At 39.7% G+C, this 24,870-nt stretch overlaps 1 protein-coding gene across 4 annotated transcripts in view; it reads right to left on the bottom strand.

The window, feature by feature from the left end:
* The window catches only part of pcdh15a (protocadherin-related 15a), a 177,496-nt gene that overhangs the window by 23,933 nt on the left and 128,693 nt on the right, over positions 1–24,870 (bottom strand). For all 4 annotated transcript variants that reach the window (XM_029520624.1, XM_029520625.1, XM_029520626.1 and 1 more), the window contains 5 exons: positions 22,526–22,666; positions 21,526–21,638; positions 8,402–8,511; positions 6,555–6,695; positions 3,243–3,370 (listed from right to left, as the gene is read on the bottom strand). In XM_029520624.1, the coding sequence (XP_029376484.1) occupies positions 3,243–3,370; positions 6,555–6,695; positions 8,402–8,511; positions 21,526–21,638; positions 22,526–22,666 (633 nt within the window). The remainder of the gene's footprint in view (positions 1–3,242; positions 3,371–6,554; positions 6,696–8,401; positions 8,512–21,525; positions 21,639–22,525; positions 22,667–24,870) is intronic.

Below are 24,870 nucleotides of genomic sequence, written 5' to 3'. Positions count from 1 at the left end.
GTAGTACTGTTGGCACTTTGCACATCTCAGCCCTGGGATCTTTCTCTCTTTTCCCGGTCTTCCTTGTCTCTTTTAACTCATAACATTACCCTCGCTGTGGTTATTGCATTGGCATTGTGTTTGCAGCAAGAAAGAAAACCCTTCAGGACACCAAAGAATAACTTTATGAACCAGCTTTAGAAGTTTATAGTGTCTCCTTAATGTTGACAGGACTTTTCAGAAGATTTAGAATAAGAAGCAGAGGCAGTGTAGTGGCAGAAAGAGTCCACAGAGCATGACTGTTACTTGGCTGCCTAGGAATCTTACAACTCACTCCCGCTGCAAAGTGTAACCACGTGATTAGACTGTTTTTTTATTTGCCATGGTTTATTATCAATGTTCTCAGTAAACCTGTCCACATCACTGAAATTTGAACTTTAGGAGCAAACGAACCAAACCTGTCTGGCTCTGGAAAGCCCATTTGCTTAATGAATAATATTACTACTTGGGACAATCCTATTTCTAGTGAAGGGTGAAATAGAACAAGGTGCAAAATGCCAGAATATTCAAAATGTAGAAGATAACTTTCATGATTATCTCCAGAGAGAAAGGGCACTGAGATTCATTGGTAATTAAGACAAGTGCAAGTGCTTTAAACTAGTGACACTCCAAAGCAGCCTTGACGTGGGAGTAATTATAGATAGCACTTGACCCATAAATCAGTTTTGGTGTCTTTTCCAAATTAAAAGGAAGAGAGAAAGGGAATCCCAAATTGGTTAGGCTTTTTAAGGCATAGCACAGTGTTAAACTGATTTAATGTTATTAGTGCAACACCTGAGCCTGCACAATTTTTTAAATATATTTGGTTATCAAGCTATTATTTTGAAATCACTTCTATTATTCACAACTTTACAAAACTTCCTGTTACTCCACCTGCCTCATCAGAAAGGTTTTGGTTCAGATTGGCTTTGTTCATGCACCCTGTTCTAAGTGCAAAACTGCAACTTTAAGGCAAAGTGGTTTTGATCTGATGAATCTGTGTTTCATGCACTCTGAATTCTGAATTCTAAATTTGTTTTCTGTTTGCAGAAATTATTCCGATTTTCTCTTGTTAGCTCTCAAGCTCCAGCATTACCTTGTTATGCTGAGGTGAGTTTTTGTATGCCTCCTCAAGCATACAACATCAGGCTAATTACTGTGCAGTTAATTCTAATTTTGAGAAGTATATTTCTATATCTGTATCTGCCTCTGAAGCACTGTAATTTCAAACTTAACTCTAAGCATTAAATTATAGTTTCATAATGCTATACTAAAGAAAATAAATGCGTGTGTTTGAGTCTAAAGTGAATATTAATAACACTTACTTAGCTTCAGTTGTTATTTGGAGGAGCTTTAAATTTTAGTATGGAACTTCCTATTTGAATGACAGATCGAAGCCCTTACTAAAGGTGCGATATGCCTTGTATGACTTTCCTCCATTGCTTTTGTACTCCTTACCATAGTCAGTAATACACTGTTTCTTTTCTTTAAAATATTCCAAACAAACATGCAATCCAGTCTGGGTCAAATAGTTCCCATGTTTCTGACCAAGTCCCAGTTTAATCTGGCAGCAGCTCTGCTCAGTGATATTTGTGAGATCACGCCACAGTTCTCAGAGAGAGGAGGCATTTAGATTTCCTTTGACAGATATCTTGTCTTTGTTGTTAGGTGGATGATGCTGAGCTGAAAATCAGATTCAAGGTGAAGCACCTGTCCTAATAGGCAAATTATCTGCTAATGAGGATTCATTTTCCATCAAAGCGTCAACTGCAAAAACATTACGTAGGAGCAATGATTATTGGCACTGATGGCATCTTGTCAAAGATGCAACTTGGTTTGATGATCCTGCAATAGTCATGATCTGAGGAAATCCAAAGAAACGGTTTAAACACCCCTATAGCCATGACTATGTTAATGTTAAGCTATTTTTGCACTGCTGCTATTATGGTTAGGTTAGGGTTGGTTGAGCTTATCGTTTTATACATAGAAAATATTTCCATGTATAAAATGATGAACTAGCATTTTCTGTTACATCAGAGGAAAACGATTTGTAGGCTTTGGACTTCGCTGTAGCGTCACAACACTTTTGGTGGTAACAATATGAAAAAAAAAAATAAAATTGCAGTTTCTATGCACCCCCCGCCGTTCTTTCACTTTGGATATTGCAGTATTTATTATACATGTCTTCATTTTTAAATTGTGTATTTTTTTATGATGACGTATTTTTCAATTGTTTTCATTTTCACAAACAAAAATCTATTTAATCTATCTTTTAGCATCCTAATATATAATCTATTTTACTTGAATAAAAAAAATAGAACCCTCACCCTACACACATTTGTTTCTGAACTAGAATTTTTATTTAAAAGAAAATTACTAAATGTTTTTCTGAAACTAGACTCTGCAGGTTCTACTTTCTGTCTGCAAACAGCCACAACAACCTCCTCCAATTAAGGTGCGCAGTCTGCACGTTACCTGGAAGCCCAAGCCTCATTGATTTCTGTGTGTGCTAACCGTAATCATAATGATCCATCTGCTTTCCTCTCAACTGGACTTCTGACAATGTCCTGAGGTACCTCAATACCAAAATAAACTTCAAAAAAGAGTGAGAGGGACAAAAATTGGATTTTAAATAGTAAACATGAGGTAATTCGTCCTGCACTATGGAAATGACATCTGCACAAACTAATTACTGAACAATTAAAAATAATAAAAATATAAAAGACACACCTTGTGAGGATAATCTTCACACATATAAATAAAAAAAAACAAACAAACAAAATAGTGAAATCTGTCATTACAATTGGCCATTACAGGCAATAGCTCACAAGGGCTCTGTAAATTATAATGCATTATTCAGTGGACACAAACACCCAAGCACATGGAAAAGAAATAGACATAAGTTGTAATACACAGGATGACAGGGAAGCCTAATCAAACTGGATGTCCTGCCATAGCTCTGTGAACATACAGGGATTGATCCTGACTGTACGTGGACAAAGCAGACAGTGGCCAGAGCAAAATTGAGGAAAAGATATATCATGCGATAGAGGAGATGAAACTGTGCCGCAGAGACCTTATCCAATGCATTCACCCCTCCCCCGGCTGCAGGGTGTTTATGAAGTGCGAGCTGAAACAGGCACTTGAGTTTCAGCAAGGCTTCATTTACACTGATACAACAACTAACAACAACAACAAAAAAAGCAAATATAATGTTCCCTTACCACTATCCTGAGCACTGAGCTGAAGATCTTGGTGTCCTCTGTCACACCGCCGATGTACAGCTTCCTGGAGAAGACGGGAGGATGGTCATTCTCATCCTGCACCTCGATAAACACCTTGGCTGTGTTAGCTGCAAAAAGCAAATGGCAGAAAATTTGAATGGATTCAAGACCATTGCCTATTATATAATCCACACCACTTTTATATTAATAAAACAAACAACCAAACAAAAAACCTTTCCAAGCATGTTATTTCTGCCCCTGCACAAAAATGAACTGGGCATAACAAGCACACATAGTTTATATCACAGCCACTGACTGTTGAACAAACACATTTCTGAATTTGTTGATCAAATTCTGCACAGTTTAGCCTCCAAAGTGTTGTGCCAGTATAACATTTTCATGGTCATCAGATGGTCCACAACTTCAAAAGAGAGTTTCAAATAATTTCCCAGAATATGGTGTGAGTGAATCATCAGTTCAAAGACTATTGCAGTTTGTCTACAAAGCCTTTCTCAAGCAAGCTGGCCATTACCAATTCAAGCAAAATTGGTGTTAAATTACAAGGACAAATGGAGACAAAAGTTAAAAAAAAAAAGAAGGAAATTTTAAACAAAGTAATACTTTTTGTATGGCATATTTTGAAATAGAGGAATCTGAATCTGAGCTTTTGAAATGACACTGCAAACTGAAATGCCATGTGCTTTTCAGTTTTTGAGCTGCACTGCTACTAAGAAAGCATGAAACCCATTTGGTGAATAAGAACTTTCCAAATTAAAATGCCTAAGAGGTTGACAACTTTGAATCAGTGATCAGGGAGTTAATTTTGTTTTGATTAGAGAAAATATTCTCGCTCAACTCAAAAAAACTGAGTTGGAAGTATGTTGATGACTTCTTACCTCCTCAATAACAACTGAGCTACTTTGCATAATATTTACCACCCAATCAGTGATAAGAGAGTGACATCTGGCTGTGGGAAATAAAAAAATATGGTTAAACGTAGAATGCGGAACCATTATGTTTAAATGACGTCTACCTTGCATAATCTGTCATTGAGTCGTTTGTTTTCTTCACTTGGTGAATGACAAATACCAATAGTGTAAATAATATTTTAAAGTGAAGGTAATAATCAGAAGAAATGTTATGAGACAGAAGGTTGGTGCTAAAAATCTATATTTATGTCTTTTTGTGCAACTTTATTCATTGTTTTTCTTGAAAACAGGAAAACATATACATCTCACACAAGCTAATTTGTCACAGATACATCTGTGCACTGCAGAGCATAAATTAGTCCAGCACAAAACCACTGAACACTGCAGTTTAGGTCGAACATATGCAGTGTTAAGGACCATTTTTCTTCTGACAGCGTTCAGAAACGTACAGTCATGTGGCATTGGCGCTAAGGATGCATCGGGGGAATTCATACAAACAAAAGCACATCAAATTGCAAGTAAAAAAAGCTGTACAGCAGTGCGAGGCACAAAAGGAGGGACTCCAGGGGATGGGTAAAAGGTCTGCAGCGTTCCTCCTTCGTACTTCCTCTTCCACTTTGGAAAGTGGTTATATTCCATCCAAGTATCAGGACAAACAACAAATTAACAAGAACAAAAAAAAAAAAAAAAAAGATAAAAAGTGGCGTTAAAGACACAAGCCCATTAAGAGGAGGGATTGCTCCTGATGCAGAGTAAGCTCAGCTGTGCCCGAGAGTGCATTAGCATTCCCAAAATGAAATCGTGATGAAAAAAATTCTTATTGTGTGCATATAAACTGGCCATGTCTAATACACAATCTAACACACAAATCAGACCAGTGGAACTTTAATAATTTAAACAATAAAGTGGCACTAATGTGAGGAGAGACGTTTCCTGTCACAGAGCCCCGATCTGCCGTAAACCAATACAAGAAAGACAAGTGACACAAGAACTAGTGTCTCCACACTTGTTAGCCTGAAATTGTCAGTTTAACTCTTCCTTGTGCGTGAGGGAGAGCCCTCCACTTTCCATCCATCAAAGAAGCAACCGGGGTGTCTAAGTGTGTATGTGTGTTGTGTACTTGTGTAATTGCTGTCTTTGTGATATGAGTGACAGACGGCGTGGGAGGGAAAGAGGCAGGTAGAGTAAGGTACGAACCCCCATTTGATGTCCACACTTCATCCATCATAATAGGAAGCTATTGTCAGTAAACTGGACATAAAGCAGCCTAATGATATTCTAGCTGAAGCGTGACCATCAAATAGCCCGGCCCGAAGGTCTCAGTTTGCTGTAAACGGAGGAGAGACTAACTGAAAGGGTGCACCGTTATTGCCATTTGTGCATCCCGAGCTCAAAGACAAAGAAGAAACGCTGAATTCCTGGAAAGGGATCAGGCAGGCAGTGGGATGCGGCCAGGATGACTGCGATGTCAGGCATTCAGCCATTGCTGGCCAAGTTATATCATCTCATTTCTTGCGTACTGAGGCCTTGACAATAGGAACACACAGAAACTTCATTAAGTGAGAATTCACGATGATTAATGTTTGGTCATCCACCCTCAATTTGGTGGTGGTCTGCCTAAGTTAAAACAAATGGGCTATTTCTTATTACTACGGAACAGATAAATCATATTTTAAAGATTTTTAATAATCACTATGAAAGCTATGAAAGATGAGTCATATGCAAATGTAGCACATTCGTTTTCGACTTTGTATAGGCCTACCAATTTGAAATGTGCCATGCTTTAGAGGAAACAACCAACTGATTGAAAGTCAGCATGATTTGAGTATAACTGAACGATCAATCACACAGGCTGCAGGAATCCTGCCCGAAGGAAAACAAATTGATCAGTGCGGCACAGAAGGGAAACTGAATAAAGAATGAAGGTACAGGTAACCCAGTACACGCTGTGACGCACTCTTCCTTGTTCTAATCCAGATTGGCAGCCTTACTATGAGACAGTAAGTGAGAATATAGAGACAGACTGTATGTTTGATGTCAGTTTAAAACGGCAAAACACTTCACAAAAGTACACCAAGGAGACGTCACAAGAGAGCGTGTTTAATATATCTTTCATATTTTTTTCTGCATGGCAGATTTAAGCATGTAATCATCCCCACATATAGGAAATTCAAAGATCTAATGCAAAATAGCTGTATGTAATTGCAGCAAATGTCAAAATAAATATGAAAGATAAAAATAAGATGTGCAAGAATCAGAATTTGTCACAGTGAAGGATTATGATAAAATATAAATGGAACACCTGGAATCACATGAAACATCATTTCATTCCCCATTTCCCACAATCCAACCTACACATGGTTATACGCTGTTTATTGCTTACTTTTAGAGGGCACACGCAGGTTGGACATGACAACCAGCATGGAGTCTGCCTGCACCCTGAGGACATAGGTGGTCACATTTTCATAATCCAGGGCCTTAGCTGTGGAGATGACACCTGTCCTGTTGTTCACCTGAAAATGACCTGGAATTGCACACAACGACAGGACATGATAAAATGGAATAAAAAACAAAAAAAACAAAAAAAACAACAACATTGATACTATACATTAGGACATTTCTCTTTATATATATAGACTGTTGACTGTTACAGCACTAAGTGAAAAGCCCCACACAGTCTGACTATGTCTCAGAGCTTCATCTGGCAGAAAATAAATAAAATAAACTAAATGTCTGATGAACGCCCCTTGGATCCATTCCTCCTGCTCCTACGCACCTGCGTTAATAAATACATCAGTGTTCTGAAGGGAAATACCCCATAAACACTTGTTTTTACGAGCACAAGCAGACCCAGACTCCTCTGTGGTTGCCCAAAAAGGTCATCTTACAGAATGTGTTTGCTTTCTCTGAGAATATTACTGCTTCCGACTTGGAGGTGGATTTATAAAACCTTTTTTAGATCTGCCTACCAAGTCCATGAGACTCTAAGGACCCAGATGACACACATCACGGTGGGGGCACGTGAGGTATGTGTGGACGAGGAGCAATACCTTCCTTCTGCTTGCTCTCTGGCTCGCAGATATGTCTGTGACTTTTGGCTCTGAGACGATGCTGACCTCACGCCTGTCAGCTATTCTCTCTCTCAGGATTTAATTGTGCTCTTCAAGTTTTCCCAACAAGTGCGAATAGCGGTGTCAAGTTTGCCAATAATGTGCTCCTTATTTCCAGAAAAAGACAGGACAAACAGCTCCAGTCAATATGACGTGCAGACGCTCTGATGGGATTTTACTTCATACTACGCACAAGGGCCGGCTGCCTTCTGGCTGCCTTGTAAGCTAGTTTAGTTTTCCCACACGCACAAAAATGTCAAGCTCATCAAGCGAGTGAGAGAGTGGGAGAGTGGGAGAGTGAGAGAGAGCGAGAGAGAAGGGGGGGGGGCTGACTGTTTTTAGTTTCGACACACCAGGCCAATAAAACTCTGATTAATTAACACATTAATTTTCAAGACCATCAGGGCTGAAAAATAGCAGGAAATGGATCTTCTGGCGTTGATGAAATTAAATAAACAGAAATGAATTTGAAAATATATGAAAAATTTGAGATTTTTCATTAATCTCAACCTCTTTTCCGTTTCCGGGTCGTAGGGGGTGCTGGAGCCAATGCCAACTCACGCTGGGCGAGGGCGGGGTACACGCTGGACAGGTCGCCAGTCCACCACAGGGCCAACACACATAAACCAATCACACCTATTTAGAATCTCTAATTAACCTAAACATGATGTCTTTGGAAGGTAGGATGAAAATGAAGCACCCCGAGGAAACCAACGCACGTATGGGGAGAACATGCTAACCCTGCACTGAAAGGCCCCAGGTCGGGAACCGAACCCTTGACATTCTTGTTGCGGGGCAACAGTGCTAACCACTATGCCACCATGCTGCCCTTTCAGTTTTTTTCATTTAATCTTAAAAACATAAGCTATGATGAAACTCTGGACTCTGTTATCAGTGGAAAGCCTTTTGAAAAATTGACTAAAGTATCTTTTTTTTTTTTTATGCTGATAAAATGAACAAAAAGGAGGCTTTGTAGTTCACACACAAAGAATATGTCATTATGGAGCAAAGTGTATTTTGCAGGGAGTGTATGCAGTATATATAAACTGTTTAATGTATGAAAACATTTACTCTGAGTTTGTGAATTGTTGATTCCTCTGAAGCGATTGATAGCACATACCTAGCTCATTTCCTGCGACGATGGAATAAAAGATTGTTTGATTGATAGCAGCAGCCAGGATCGTCCCCACTGGTGTGCCAAGCGGAGCCAGCTCACTAACTGGAGGAAACCTAGAATGACAGCACAGGAGTCATAAGAAAAATGGCACATTGATACAAAAGAAAGTCAAGTCAAGTCAACTTGGGGTTGATTTCAATCATTGAAATGTCACTTCATACCCACAATCATAACAGTAAAGATCAGCTCTAACTCAGTGTGCAATAATTAATGACTTGTTGGAAAGATTATCTGCGGATGCACAGGTTTTGACCAGCAGTTAAGATAAAGTGCTGTCAGTTCTGTACATGTGTATTTTTTATTTATTTTTTTTGAGCTGCAGCTCACCCAGAACACTGCTGTTAGTCTTAACCAGAACAAAGACATCAGAGCACATTACACCAGTCAAATCTTTACAGTCACTAACTTTAGTCCTGACTAAACACGGAGAAGCAGCATTTAGCTTTTATGCTGCAAACAAGTGGAACAGAATGCCAGTGGAGGTTAAATCAGCACCAAATGTCGAATGCCGAACCGCTTCCACATGAAACCTGCACTGTACCATCTTAACTTATCCAAGCAGCTGCATTTTCTTTTAATCATTTTATGATTTTATTACTTTAATTTTGTGCATGTCACTGTTCTTACTTTTCTCTGTATGTTCTGTGGATGTATGTGACGCACAGTGAATTGCCTTTGTGAATGAAATGTGCTGTATAAATGCCTTGCCTTGCCTTAAGGAACGTATGATAGTGGTATAATATATAGTATAAAATGATTTATAGAATCTGAAACCATTAAAACAGCAGGCATTTATTGCTCCAGTTATTGTTTGCTATGATTTCTTTCTAATTTTAAAATTCAGTTCAATCGGATTCAATTCTTTACATAACTATCAGCACTTTATTTTTCTCCTACTTGGCAAATTAGGTGATTTTCTTCGAAGGGATGCTGAAGTATTATTGGGGGGCTGCAAGGAAGCAAGGCTCTTATTTTTCTGCTCGGTATTCGCTTCAACTATCAACTATTGTCACAGGCTTTTTAGCAAGAATGAAGATGACAATTGAAGGAGGTGAGATGCCGTTCTCTGCTGGGTAGCTGGTCCCTCTCTGCGTGATAAAGCAAAGGGCTCAGTGATTCTGGAGAACCTCTGTATCGAGCTGCTGCTCCCTTATATTAGGGGGAACCAGCTGGGCTTAGAATGGCTCCTGGTGAAAATGCTTCCTGTCTAGTTACTACTGGGGAGCTGTTTCAGAAATGACCAGGAGGAAACCACAGGTTAGAGACAGGAGCTGCATTATGGATGAAAAAGCTTCCTGTGAAAACATGTCGGAATTTACTGGGGTAATGCAAGATGCTCATAACTAGAATACAAATGAAAAATGGATATCCAAAAGCTGATTTATTTGTATTATTAAAGCAATTAGACAGTAAATGCACCAATGATTTAATACTTGTTTATTTATTCATTGAACAAATGTGACCCAAAAACGTAAAAATATGTATATATATCCACACTAACGCTATGATAACACATGCATGACAAATTGCTCTGTTAAGAAACTTGAGTGTTTTCATCCTGATAAGCGTGACTGTGTAACAGCTAGTAACTATCCTTGACTATCAGACACACAAGTGTGTAATCATATCCAGCAGATATGATTGTCACCACTCTCCATGGAAATTACAGCTGCCATAAATAGCAGGGAACCCTGTCTTGGCAGTTTGCCAGTGAGGGGATTATTCAAGATGATAGCACCATCTAACTACGACACCTTCTCGGTGACACGGCGGCGGCTTTCTTGCTTATTCTTTCATCGCTGAATACAAGGTGCGTGTACGTGTTTGTGCGGGCAAGGCGGCGTACCATCATTGCAGATTTCATCTAGAGTTTGTGCCTGCGACAGTGTGGTGGAGGCAATACTCACACCGTCATCTGTGACAGACTATTATAAAGTCAATGTGTTACACGGTTTATTTGAACAGTCCACGTTGCATACACAGACTGGAAATGATTAAATGCCTCCTGTCCATGTTCTTGCTGACCTCTCAGGTCCAATACATTTTACTCTAAGAATAATAAAAAGATCCAACACACCAAAACCTGGCCGATCCAAATGTCCTTTAGGGCTGTTATTTCACAGAGTAACTATGCCACATGAGGTGACCTGAAACCATTTACGGGGTGATGATAAAGAGCAGGGAACTTCATTCTCACAGAAACAACGTGTATCCGAAGGAAACACAGCTGTTGAGACAATAAATGACATTGTCTCTGCTGTTCTCTGGAGTAAGACAAAACCTCACCAACTTTTCAGACAGTTGGCAGGTATAACAGTCACCATACAATATGTGTTTACCCCTCACAAAGTTTCAGAAGCAAACAAAGGTGCAAGCAGTACACCGGTGAAGGACGCTGAGTGAAAAAGACCCATCTATCCATCCTTGAGGCAATAGCTACTGTCTCCAGAGAAAACAATCCCCAAGGACATCTCGACTTGAGAATAATTCTGGAAAATGTGAGCCATTCTCCTGGACAGAGGATGATAGAGCATACCTTTCTGAAAGATAATAATAGTGAGCGCGTGCTGCAGTGAAATGGCTGAACCTCAAAGCTTTCACAAAAGATATATAGCATTTTTGCATTGACATGTTACTAAGGTGCTGTGTGGATAATAGTAAATGACTTCTATCAATTTGCCCCTCAAGCGCATTGTTGGGTTGAATAGTTGAACCAAATTTATTAACAAGGTCTTTTCATAGGATTACAAGGCAAAACCTTGAACAGCAGGAGTGCAGTGAAGTCCAGCATAAATATGCCATTCACCGGAACCAGGGGTGACACAGAGGTTTACATGAATTTATGTGGCTTCATGTACTTTTCAACAATCTAATACCTGCTCTGGAGGTCAGCGGCCCAGACAGTGGCGGTGTCATTGACACCTGCTCTTGCTGTTAAGCGGCTGTGGTTCAGAATAATGAAAGTTTCACATGATAAACCTGTTTATGATACAGATTTTTGTCATTCAACTGTTGTGCAGACTAGGTCAAAAGGTTAAGTACACTGTACACTTCTGCTCAATAGGATTGTGTCCTTTTGGCATTATTGTAAATGGTTGGTGGAAAAAAATCTTTAAAGAGGGCAGTGGCACATCCAGACGTGTCGGTACATGATAAAATGGCCTGAAAAAGAGAAAATCCTCCACACTGCTTTTGGTTGGCCTCAAAATTTGTTGGTCACCATAATGCCAGATGATTCATCGGGTAAATCAGTCATTTCACATACAAAACAGGTAATACTGGCATACTCCATTACTTCACCTGGACCAAAACATTTATGGCCTTCATTGTGGAGAATGAACAAAGCTGATGTGGAATCAAGCACCAACCACCTGAGCTGAATTTTAAAAGCTCTTCAGTCACAGGCAAAGGCCAGAAGCCCCAAATTCACCTGGCCCAAGTCACTGGACTTGATGCAAGAACATTCTCGTTTTTTGTTATCTAAATCTTCTTACCTGTCCTGCGTACCTCTTAGCTAGTGTTATAGATCGAAAGCTCTTTGCTGTGAAAACCTGTGCTGAATAGCTCATTCCAGTCTGATAAGCACCAGCTTTTCTCAAGGAGGTGCGCATTTGTGATCTTTGGCAAAAATCGATGCCCCCAAAATTGCTACACAAGGGATTCACTGACATTTGTCTGTAAGCAAGCTTCACTCAAAACATGTTGCCAAACAGTATAGAACAGATAATGTCTTGTAGGAATAAAGCACAAGAACCAATAGGGACCTGAAAAATACAATATAGAAATAATTAAGTGTCTAGCAGCGCTGTGCAGAAACAAAATGAACAAACATAATCAGCATAATAAACAGCATAATCCATAATCAGGTGTAATAGAGGAGGATATTGGATTGATCTGTGTGTGAGAAGGTGAATTCCACAGGTTGTCTTTGCCAAATATTGCAAGAAATGAAAAAAATCTGAATAAGTCACAGAAATCTTCTTAAATCACTTAAATGCGCCTTGTCCCTTAAGGACAAATCTCTTCATATGAATGATTCTCACATAGGGCCTTCTAACTCTCGCGGGGGAATTTGAGGGTTTTTCAAAGGATTTTAAAATACTTTGTGTTCTCAGAGCACTACACTTACTGACGAGTTCAGCTTTGGTGGCTGCAGCTTTGGTAAAACCCTGGACCGGAGCAGGGCTGGATAACCTGTGCCGACCCCATTCATAGCTTTTGCTCAGGTTGTTTTTTGATGGTGAGTGGTGTATAAAAACCTGTGTGGGAGCTAGTATGGGGCTGCATGGTGTGATTGCCAGGGCAGAGCTGACATGTTATCACTTCCTTACAAAGTGGCTTTCCCAGCGAGTTGTAAGCCGCTGAGAAATGCCAAGGGGGGTGCAGATTAGTATAAAGGTGCATCTGTATGTAGACAGAGAAGATGACAGGAACGTTGGATACGGTGGATGGGGCAGATTGCAGGACGAATACATATGATGGGATATGATCTAAACAGCTAGTTGTGCACAAGAATTCAAATAATTGATAAGTGACATGACGTATATCTGAGCTGGCCTATCCACTCAGACTTGAATATATAATGAAGTGCATTCAAGAGTCAGGCAGCAGGTGTATTCAAAGACCCAATTATGCATAAAGCAATGTCATGTACAACTGCGTAGGGCCAAACCACTTTTGATTCCTTTCATATTCAGATGTGGAAAATTCCCTTCCAGACACAGAGAGAGAGAGAAAAGGGGGTGGGGTGGGGATGAAGAGAAGCAGAAGATGGTAACATGTCTACAGGCAGCAGCAGAATCCTGGTGTCAATATGAGAGATGGTGAATGACACGCCACTGAGAAGCGCAGGCGGCACACAGGTGTCAGCGAGCGCTCTGCCCCGGGGCCGACGCTACAGTGATGCTTACGAGACATGGCAGAGGTGTATAAACCTTGTTGGGCACCACGGGGGCCACACTGACAATCTGCCTACCTCACCTTTTCTCTCTATTCATGCATTGTATCACCGACTGAACAAGCAGTGATGGACATCCCGGACAATACAAGTGACCCCGCCTCAGTGCAGATCTCTGGAGGATGTATAGTTGCAGTGCTGCCTAAAGAATTCAAACAACAGCAAAGTCAGACTTGAGTCACTTAACCGTGATGTGTTTAATGGTCAAAATTTGCATGAGGATGTCCATATCTAGTGACCTGCAAATGTGTTAGAGCACATATCTGCTCGACAGCTAATGTCAGTGTTAGGCTGCTGTTGTTGTTCAGCAGTAATTTGATGACTGTTGAGATGGATATGTTCTCGTTACGTGTTTGCCGGTTTGCTGATATGTCAGTTTGGTGCTTGTTTGTTCCTGCTTGGAAGCCAATTCAGAGAGCGAAATCACAGCGACTCCTCCGACTAGAACTAACTAACACATACCGAATGAATTTCAGCTCCTTCTTCAACAAAAAGCACACAAAAAGGACTGCAGCTGAATATTGGATTTTATCACAATATGTACCAGTTATAATACATAATACATGATAAGTATAATGTATTTAAGTAATCCCTAAACATGTGCATTACCCGTTAAAACAGAAAAAACTGTTAAAAGACCAAATGTTACTTTTCATTCTATGCAACTGAGGCTGTAAAAATGTATGTGCTAAATTATCGGCAATAGACTTGCGACCTGTCCAGGGTGTACCGCGCCCTGTGCCTGAACATTAGCTGCGATTGGCTACCAGCGTTCCCCCGCGACCCTGATGGATAAGCAGTATAGAAAATGAATGAATGACTGAAAAAATATTCTGCAGTAAAAACATTTTGGTCTTTATAACTTTGGGGCCCATTGAAATCAAAGTTCATGCTGAGATAAAGAGTGCAGCGTAGCTCATTTAATGCAATATTATTTCAGTTTGAGTTTGAGAGGTGCTGTGTTATTGACTGAGGGGTAAACTTTGAATAATATTAGGTTATGTTTGGATAGAATGAAAAGAGACGATTGGAAGCAAGAAATAGCAAGAAATAGAGATTAAAAAATATAGTGCAATCAACAAAAAAAAAAGGCGTAGATATTTAAAAACTCTTGGGAAAATAACACAGCGTCCAAAAGCCAAGGTATTCTGAGGCTCTCTCATTTTGCAGGAGTCAATTCTAGACCTGGAATTAGTCGTATATTACTGCCATTTTGTGGGGTGGTTAGAACACAACTGATAATGTGCAACTAGGCACACATACTACAAAGGTCTAATAAAGGTTATTGCATTAGTGTAGCCTGTCAGAAAATACAGATTAAATTGTACTAACCCATAAAGAATGCAGGGGCAGAAATGAGCTCTCTGCTCGCCTCTACAATAAAAACTAAGATTAAATTCAAATATTGCATCTCCAATAAAATAGAACATGAGTGATGGTATGTGACAAATAAAAACTGTCTTTGGCTGCATTCTTGATATGATGCCCATTTTTTGAGAATACAATAGAACATGAAATGAAATCTGTCCAAAGTGACAAGACTAGTGTTTTGGGACCAGGCATGTTGAGTTCTCCAAATGTTTAACATAAAGCTTTGTTTTTTCAACTCAAAACCTTGAAATAATAAACCAAAGCTAACTGCATGGCCAGGCTCCACCAGGGATTAGTGAAAATAGATTTTTATAGAGATAGAAAATAGTTTTTTTGTGCCCCAGGTAGCTATTTTCTATCAACATTCAAGAGGGCTGGTGTTAAAAAGAGCATATATCAAATGTACGTAATTATAAATATGGAATTAAAATGTCCCCATAAAAGAAGTCAATATTGAATTGACCTAATTATGTATCTGATGTTTGATTAATAAGAATTGTTAACAAATCCCACACAGTCATTCAACGTCTTCTATTGAAAATCATTTTAATTTGTGAATGTATCTTAAGACAAGTTAATAGCATTGTTGTTTAAAGACACCTTGGTAATTACAGGTCACTCAGCATCAAATGTTCATCTATATGGGATTTTATGATGCATGAAGTAAATATATCCTTCCAGCTTTCCAGCATTGAACAGCTTATGCTAAATATGAAACCCCCGCAGCTTGTAAACACAACATCCTGCCTTGCTGTCTCAATTCAAAACTATTACTATACATTTATAGCATCCTTAAATTCCCAAATTTGTGTAATCCAAATTTAACACTTAGATACTAGCACATGTTTATGAGCTACTGACTCACAATTGCTAAGAGGATTTAGCAAAAACTGGTCTGGTAGCTAACAAACATCTTGGAAATCCAACACCTTTGACATGAAGCAAAGCTTAAGCAAGTGTGCATTAAACTGTGTTTTATAAAACAAACAAACAAACAAACAATAAATAAATCCAACCCCTGGTCTGATCATGTTCCTCCCCGAGCTATTCCTCTAATCACTTATCTTGCCACACCAGACCTCGAATTCTCTTGTACTCAAAGTGAGCCACATCTTTTTGCAAGAAAGAAAGGGCCTTCAATCAAAAATATCTTCTGCAGGGAAAGATGGAGAAAAAAAAACAAAAAAACAACTAAGCTGGTAAAACAACATTTACTGTGCAGCCAGATATGATGTGGCAGCTTTGCCATGTCAGCCCACGGGATATCAATTCACATATACTCTACTGGTTCATTTAGCACACAGGAGGAGACCTGGCCAGCAAATGTTTTGGATGCTGGTGGAATGAGGGTGTTGTCCAAACTGAGTCATTGAGGCTTGCAATGTGCTATCACACCATTACCATGTAGGTAGTGATGCCATCCTGCATGTGTTACTGTATATCTGTTTCCAGGCACTTTCAAAGTTGAACTGCTAAACTGGATGCATCCGAGTTTTCAAGTTGTAGTGAGATGCACGGGGAACACTGTGCATTAAACCTACAAGCTATTTCCAGTTAATATTCATTGTATTCATTTCATTTAGTATTCTTCCCTGGTTGCCTCTTTTTTTGTTCTCACTGTCTGGCTAGTCGTTTAAATGTTCCCATTTTAATGAACAAACAGTCATCACGGTGTGCTCATGAGTCACACAAGCACTTGCTTGAGGTGTTGTATAACATCTCATGCAATAATATCCAGCTTTTACCATCATTCACGGTGAAAAGGGATAGTGTGACAGGGGATCCTTCTAGCCAGATATATAGCAAAAAAAAAAAAAACAAACCTAAAAAAAACAGCCAAACCACTAAGCCATAAGGTTGAGAGTTTACATGTATACAGTACATAGTTTTCTCTAAATACTGATACTGATCCGAAAAGACATTGAGAGCTTTTAATCATAGGTCAGGCTGCTTTTCTTCCTTTCAAAATCGACCTTTAGCTGATACTTGGGACATGCGCAACGAGTGTGACTTGGCATCTGTTAGACAGCCCAGTGATGTCTGCCTACTTAGCAGAGACAAGTGAAAGGTCAGTATGCTCCTGGTGCTTAGAGGTTCAAGGCTCAGGGCATTAGATTCAAACCTGTGTCTAAAAATCAATTATGCCCTTCAGAGGTTTGAAAGGCCTTCAAACTGGATAGCTGTTTAGAGGGGGAACAGCGAGACAAAATGACAGACTGACACATGGAAATAGCTAGGTTGGGAAGAGCTGAGCCTGATCCTTCAATTCTTCGAAATGAGCAGAATTTGGTTCGTGGAATAATCCCCCCCCCCCGACCTCTTCAATTCATTAAATAATTTATTCTCTTTTCATGATTCACTAATGGCTATGGAGTCCTGGGGAGCTTGGTAGCTGGTATTTGACGTTAAATTTATTTCAGGTATTGTGAGTCAGGCTGCTAAAAACATAAAATCAGCAGTCGCTGGTCAGAAATCTACAGGAAACACAGGAAGGCTTTTTGGCAGATATATGCCAGGAAATGGCACAGAAAATGGATGTCCTGGACAATAATGCACAATCTGAGATACGGCCACTGACAATCATGATCAAATTACCAAAGTCAAATGGAAAAAGGGGATAAAAAAAGCCATGTTCAAGGTTGAGGAGAGAAGTACCTGTATTCTATACAGACGGCACCTGCGTGTATGCTGAAACATAGGAAAAGGGTTAGGGTTTTAAAGTGTATGTACACACATGGCAGGCACTTAGTGTGTACGCTGTAGCTTCAGTGAAATTGTCACTAGTTGCGCAATTAGCGGGTTGACAAGCACAAGTAGTGACAACAATGTTGATCGTAAACAATACCCATTGCTGACAGATTATTATGTTACAGTATAACAAAGAGCTTTGCTCAATAATGGGATAGAGAATAGCACAACTGCTTATTAATGCCACAGGTGTGAAACAACATCTGCTGCCTGTGACTACTGTACCGCCATAAAGGAAATAAATACTTGTGCGACATTCCACTCCTCAGAGATATTCCTTTCAATTAGTAAAAAGCATGACAAAAGTCTATTTATTTTATGCTCATACATTCATAAAAAAAATAATAAAAATTGCTGTGCAAAAACAAAGATGCAAAGATGGATGTGCACCCAGTAGCATGTTAATAAATTACTTTTGGATACACAAATCTGAATGGAGGTGCATGAAGAATCAAAGTTAGCCACACAGACAGACCCCCCCCCCATGCTGAGAAGAGAATGAGGGCTACTGACTGTACAGTGAGGAGAAAAGCAGGTGGAAAACAAAGTGGGAGAGAAACTGACAGAGAGCGATATAATGTGAGAGGGAAAACTCAGGGGATGCGGGGGCTTCGGAGGTGCTGAAAAGAAGTGGATGAGGAGGAGGAGGAGAGCAAAATGACATACTCAGAAGCAGTGAGGCACAAGTCTCATGTGATTTGGAGTAGATTTAGAGGAGGAAGTGCTGTGGGGGAGATAAGCAGCACAGAAAACTGCTCATACCACAGGTTACAAACATCAGGCCAGAGAAGTAGCCTTAGTACAAGAGAGGGGACTCGCATAGTGGAAACATGTTAGATAGCGGTTTACCCCTTCTTATCTCCAGTAACACACCCATGGGAAGATAAATATTCATTCCCCTTCCCCGGTGCCCAGTACTAGAGCCTCCCCCAAAGGGATTTTGTCAGTGCTTTCCATGTAAAAGAGCCATTCACAGTTGGTTAATGATACAACTGCAAAATTGCCACCTGCTGCAAAGAAAGTGAGTCAAAACTAAATATCTTTAATGCTGTATTTTATCCACAATTAACACATTTCATTTATGATAAAAGCAAATCAAGTGCACCTGATTTTTATTTTTCCAGAAACTCCATCAACAAATGACCAGATCACATGATGAACACTGCACAAACAGAAACAGAGTAATACTTTGTGGAGAGAAACGGATATTCAACTCTGTAGGCTTTGGATAAATAAGAAAAGAAAAACATTATTGTGGAAACCTTACAATGATAAGAGTTAAAACCACAGAAACACACAGAAGCGTTGTCATTGATTGTGGAGCTATCAAGATGAAGCTATAAATGCCACAGAACTCGTAGAAAATCCCTCCCATTGAGCTTGGAACAATGGGCTTATGGAGCCAGTCACCTGGCTAAAAATAGAGCTCGAAACAACTCCGTCTACTGGAATGGATCAGACTTGAGTTGTTGATACAACTCTGTGTTGTTTGACAAGTTGCAGAGAATCTCTTATGACTTACATCGGTGTATTCAGGACTTCCAAAAAGCCTTATGTACGCCACCACTGCTTGGCATACTGCTATCCATGTAGATAGTATCTTTTCTCATACTAAAACCAACAGATACAGAGAAACATCTCAACACAACTGGAGCTCTTTATGAACTCCTGAAACAAGTTAGAGCGTTCTGCACCAACAAGCACTGAGAGAAACGCCTGGGATTTCATTGTGCTGGTTCAACTAGGTCAACTTTATTCACCAGTGTTCACCTCATGCTGGGAAGGTAGTGTACACTCAGCTTCTACAGTATTATGTGGGGAGTTGATGAAGGCTGTTAGACTCAATTATAAAGTATTCTTGTGGTGTGGAGAAGTAAAGTGCTGAGCAAAGAGGCTTAAAAGCTGTGTATAGCTGCTGAGTTGGCTTATAATTCTTTATAGGTCCAGTACTTCAAGCAGCCTTTTCACCTTTTTCATTTGCTTTTTGTGTTATTGGTACCCAGAAAATTACTTAATAACGCAAGTTTAAACGTCATTTCTGATCAGTGAAGTTGTGAAAAATATGCATAGCAAATGTATTTCTATGGAGACAACACAAGGTGTTTTGCTCAAACATTCTGCAAAGTAAGTGGCAACACGCTGCTAGACTAGCAACCATGGCATAAGCCATTTATTCTAGCCAACAATGACTGGGAGCCCCTCATTTCCCTCTGACAGATGGAGGGGACCAACCATAAAGCAGGAGCAGAAATCATTAAGTCAGCCAAAGCCCTCCAGAGTGGTTTTAATTGTGTGCGCTGGAGCTGTAGGCATAGCTTACCTGATGGCTGCTATAACTAACTGCCCTCATAGAGACAGACGAGATCTTCTGTATACGTTTAGAGAGAGAGAGAGAGATTTTTGTTCAGAATGTACTTCTGGGAGTAGAACGATGGGGAGAGACAGAGAGGCGAGGAGTGAGAAAACAGTTCATTGCAGAATGAGCAGATTGGATGCTCATCGTCGGAGAGAACTTTGTCCAGCAGGAGATGCTTGAGCACCTGGCTAATGCTTTCATGGCTCATCATTTAAAGCAGGCACGCCGCTGTGCACGGTTAACATTGTCAATGCGACACCCTGCTGAGGCCTGCGCCATCGGTCCGGGCCCTCAACGTGTGCGTCAGACAGAACACTCATTCAAAGTGTTAATCAATGGCCTTTCAACAGCGACGCTGCTGTGCCTGTTTATCAATCACCGAATAAAGCTGAGCAACAGCAAAACGTGAGCTCACACACAAAGTGCCAGATTACAAACTATCAAGAAAGGTTATCCTCGGTGCGCACGCACACACACACACACACACACACACACACACACACACACACACATGCTCTTCTACAAAGGAAAAGGCATTCATACAAACAGCCAAGTAAGCAGTGACAAAAGGCAAAGAGATGGGCAAAAACGTACTCATCCACAAACAAAGATAAACACACCCCAACTGATGTGCTGACAGGTCAGAAAAGACTTAGATTCCCTGTCTTGTGCATAAAAGCGCATCAAATTTTGATAAAAAAGACAGTCTGCCAGGACTCTCTACTCTGACTGACATGCAAGTTATAAATCAGTCCACTTAAAACATGCTTTACTTTAAGCTCCCAAAAACTGGATGGTAACATTGTGGCAAAAATCTCTCGCTGCAGACAGGCACCCACTGCAGCACATCCTAATTGATTGCAACTATACATGGGGGCGCCCATTTATCATGAAAGATTTTTCAAAGCAGCTTCAGCTGGTGTGTTAATAATCCATGTTTATTTTTAATTATAAATGATTCCTTGGCCTCCTCTTGAGTCACAGCAACATCAGCACAAACTCCACCCAATCCTGACCCAGTACGGTAGACGCATATCGCATGTGTAGCAGTCAGTCATCCCACAGTGGTATAGATAATGTCCCCTCAGTTTAACTCTCTAAATGCTTAATCTTATCAAAGGAGCTGCTTAATAAACTCAGAGGGAAGCCCTTCTGCTCTTTCCCTCAGAGAGAAACAAATGTGGTTTACAACAGTGACAGTCGGCAGCATCCATCCTTAAGCTTTAATGTATATTCATGCTCAACACTCATTCATCAGTCGTGCCGAAAAGAGAGCCTGACAAACGCAGACACAGAATCAGAACTGGAGCGTTTTCACCAATAACTGACAGAGAGAGAGCAATAATGTGCAGATAGCTATTACAATATTAATAATACAAAATCAATAAATCGCAATGGGGATAGTGCCTCTCCAGTCCTTCATGGTTGTTCATCACGGTAGATATAATTTATAAGTGATCAAATGACAGAAAGTATTAAAAAAGTTCAAAGAAAAATGAGACCGCAGATGCAAATCGCTGTCAAGGTGTTCCTGAAATATCTCCTCAACTTCTTCACTGTCTCGTCAAGCTCGTCACTGGCATATGAATTTGCAGGCAGAGGCAGCTGCATCAACAGTGTGCCAAGGAGACTTACTTGTACTCCTCCTGGGTGAAGATTGGAATGCGAGAGGGCTGAAGGACGGTGATCTCCACCAAAGTACTGTTAGACTTCACCGGCTCCCCATCATCATAGGCTATCACAAACAACTGCAGAGGGCAAGACACAACACACATAAACAATATACAAATACAAGCACAACCCATATAATTATTCCACCATGCTACTTGTAACTACATGGATGATTTCCCTTTTGAGAATGCGTGGCCTTCTTTGTAAATATGCTCAGCCTTCTAATAAAGACGGACTAGCAAAATAAGAGCACGCAGCCTGATGAACATTTAAAGAAATAGAAAGGAGAAAAATGAAGACAGAAGCTTGAGGTAGACAGGCAGAGACATCATCATTAGGACCTAAGTCTTTGAAACCTCCAATAAACTAAGTAAGGTCGCCTTAAACTGGTCTAATCTAGGTTTAATCTAAAATCTTTTTACCCATTATTTATATTTATTTGACAAAAAAAAGTAGCAATTAGGATATAGCTTAGATGAATATAATTATACTATCACCATCAATTATACTTCTAAAGGCTATCATAATTAACCATTCTTAACTATTACCGCATATAATTATTGTTTTCAAAGCTAAAAGATAGATTTTGTTTAGACTCTGATCTCATTTTTCTTTCAAGGTTAAAACTAACACTGTTTTCCCTCTCCATCACAGCCCCATCCTTCTTTCTGTGGCTCTTTTTGCTATTGATTGATTCATTAAGATACGATTTCATATTAATGTATGGTTTTGTTTTCTTTAGGAATGGGGTTGGCTCAGACTCCCCGGAGGCAATCTGAAAGATCCCTTTCTGCTCAGTATAATCATAATCTAACTGTGCAACAATTCAGTAGAAATGGCAATCTCTGGACATGCTCCAAGTGCTGACATAATAACAGAGTAACATTAAATGGAAGTGCCGCACTGAACTTCTAAGTAGTAGAAGCTTGTCATGGCTACTGTCAACATAATCACCACCACTCACCTTAAAAGTGACACTGGGCTCTTCATTTAGATTGACCCTCGTGATGACTCTTCCGCTATTCTCCTCTACATCAAAGATGCTGCCACTGTATGGTGACCTGTCCAGGTCCACTCTGTAGCGGACAAAGCTGGCTGGAGTACCCTGGAGGAAGGAGGCAGAGGATCATGAACCACATTGACTTCATAATAATCCACTTAGCATGTTACCTTTCACGTTTAGTGACGGAGCCAGTAAGTCATGAGAGGTGTCAAAGTAATTAACCACATAAAAAAATGCACGCAAGCCCGAAGGATATCTTGCTTAGGAGTTTAAAATTGTCATTGTTGAATTTTATTGCTTATCCGTGTGCGGAGTTGAAGCTGTTTACACCAGAAAAGGTTTTTCTTCTCTGCAACCTGAGAAATTTCCATCATGTCTCACATCATGCTCCTATCCATTTGAAGCTCTCATCTTCCCACAGCCATCATTAGTCTTTCTTCCTGAGTAATATCATACAACTCACTGTTATTCATTGATGCAGCCTCTTTCCTTTAATCTGGAATATAAAACTTCTCTTTTCACCCAACCCCTCAAGCCTCCAAATTTACATTCATTAGTAAGAGCCTGGGCTTTAACATGACCCTTTGATTAAGATTAATCATGGCTCCTGATTACTAATCATCTCTATATTATCTCTCTATTCCATCGCAGTTTCATCCCTTTGGACTTCAAATTTGTCCAGACTTTTAATAAGCTTTTTGAAGTGCTTCTCCCTTGCCTGAACTGCTTTGGCTCCCCAGGGAAAGGGTAAAAGCTGGGCCTGAGTTGGGGGGGGGGGCAGTAGCTGCAGTATATCCATTGGGAGGTTTACTCATACAAATGTGTCTCTAAGAGGTTCCAAATCTATCTGAGTGAATTCACTGAGTTGATCCTCTGAAAAATGGTCTAATCTCTAAAAGCTCTTCAAATAGTTTTCTAACATGTAATGGAGAAGTTGTCAGGACAGCATCATTAGGAATGGAAAAAACAACAACAGCAAACAAACAAAAAAACCCCAAAACAAAACAAGAGAATCTCATATGACGGCTTCAGTTGTAAGACTGCTACAGTGACGCATACAGATATAGTTAAAGTCATTTGCTCAAGGCTAAATATAAACTGCTGGAAAATGAATGAGAGATACCAGCCTTGATCTTGCTCTATTTGTATTCACTTTACCTTTTCGAAACGTTTATATGTCTAACTTCTTGAGGATTGCACCAAACCAAAACTGTAACTAATGATTACTTTGACAATCGATTGATCAGTTTTTTCAATTATTAATTATTTTTCAACGTTTTATTTAATAAACTGAACAGTTTTTGTTTATTTTTGTTTGTTTGTTTTGAACATATCTTCCCACATATTAAGAAAAGCTGCCACTGTACTTCTGTGTATTATAACGTAGATGCAATTAATAGGTTATTAAAAGAGTTAGCAACTCATTTAACAATCGATTAGTTGTTGCATCCCTAAAATCATCATAATGTTCAACTGCATCATGTATTTTTCCTGGCAGATTGTGTAATTTTCACCAGCGCTTCCAGGTTAGGCACAAATCTTCCGTATTGGTAAGTGGTTTTCTTCAGCAACTCACCAGTGGCACGGAAATTATGTTAAAACACGAGTCAAATGCTGACTGTACTGTAGTTACAGCAAATTCTTACTCTGATGACAGACATTTTCATTATGTCCACTGCCAGAGTGAACTAACTGTGTCATTAGCATTGCAGATGAGCACAAAAAAAAAAAAAAAACATGACAGAGTATTTTTATTTTTATTTTATTTTATTTTATTATTTTTTTTTTTTGGGGGGGGGGGGCAGTAACCTGGAGCAAAATTTGAAAACAGATTATTTATTAAACTATCTTTTACTTTCTCCTTGATGTTTTTTTTTCTTAGATAAAAATCTAATGTAAAATATCAAGTTGATTAATTCAAAAACAAGCTCAGAACAAGGAATGATGCTTAAAAGATGACAGCGCAGCGCAGTTGAGCTTGAAGACAGAAAAACCAACACACGGATATGACCTGCTTGCGCAACGATTAATGAAAAATGTAATCAAGTGTCAAAATATATAGGTACATTTTGCCTTCTCTCTGAAATGTACAAAAACATGATGTCTGTGATATGAACACAGTCGCACCTTCGAACATAAATCTGTGTATAAGTCCCATCAGGACTACGAAACAGAATAAGACTTTCGTCTGCTTTGTTCTTGTGTGCAGGCTTGTGTGTAGGCTTGTGTGTTTTGTGTATTAGAGAGAGTGTGTGTGTGTGTTTAACAAGCACTCAACTAAACCCTGTTCCACCAAACAAAAGTGC

Source organism: Echeneis naucrates, chromosome 15 (assembly GCF_900963305.1).
Source record: "Echeneis naucrates chromosome 15, fEcheNa1.1, whole genome shotgun sequence".
In the NCBI taxonomy this organism is placed as follows: domain Eukaryota; kingdom Metazoa; phylum Chordata; class Actinopteri; order Carangiformes; family Echeneidae; genus Echeneis; species Echeneis naucrates.
This window is presented reverse-complemented; position numbering and strand designations above follow the sequence as displayed.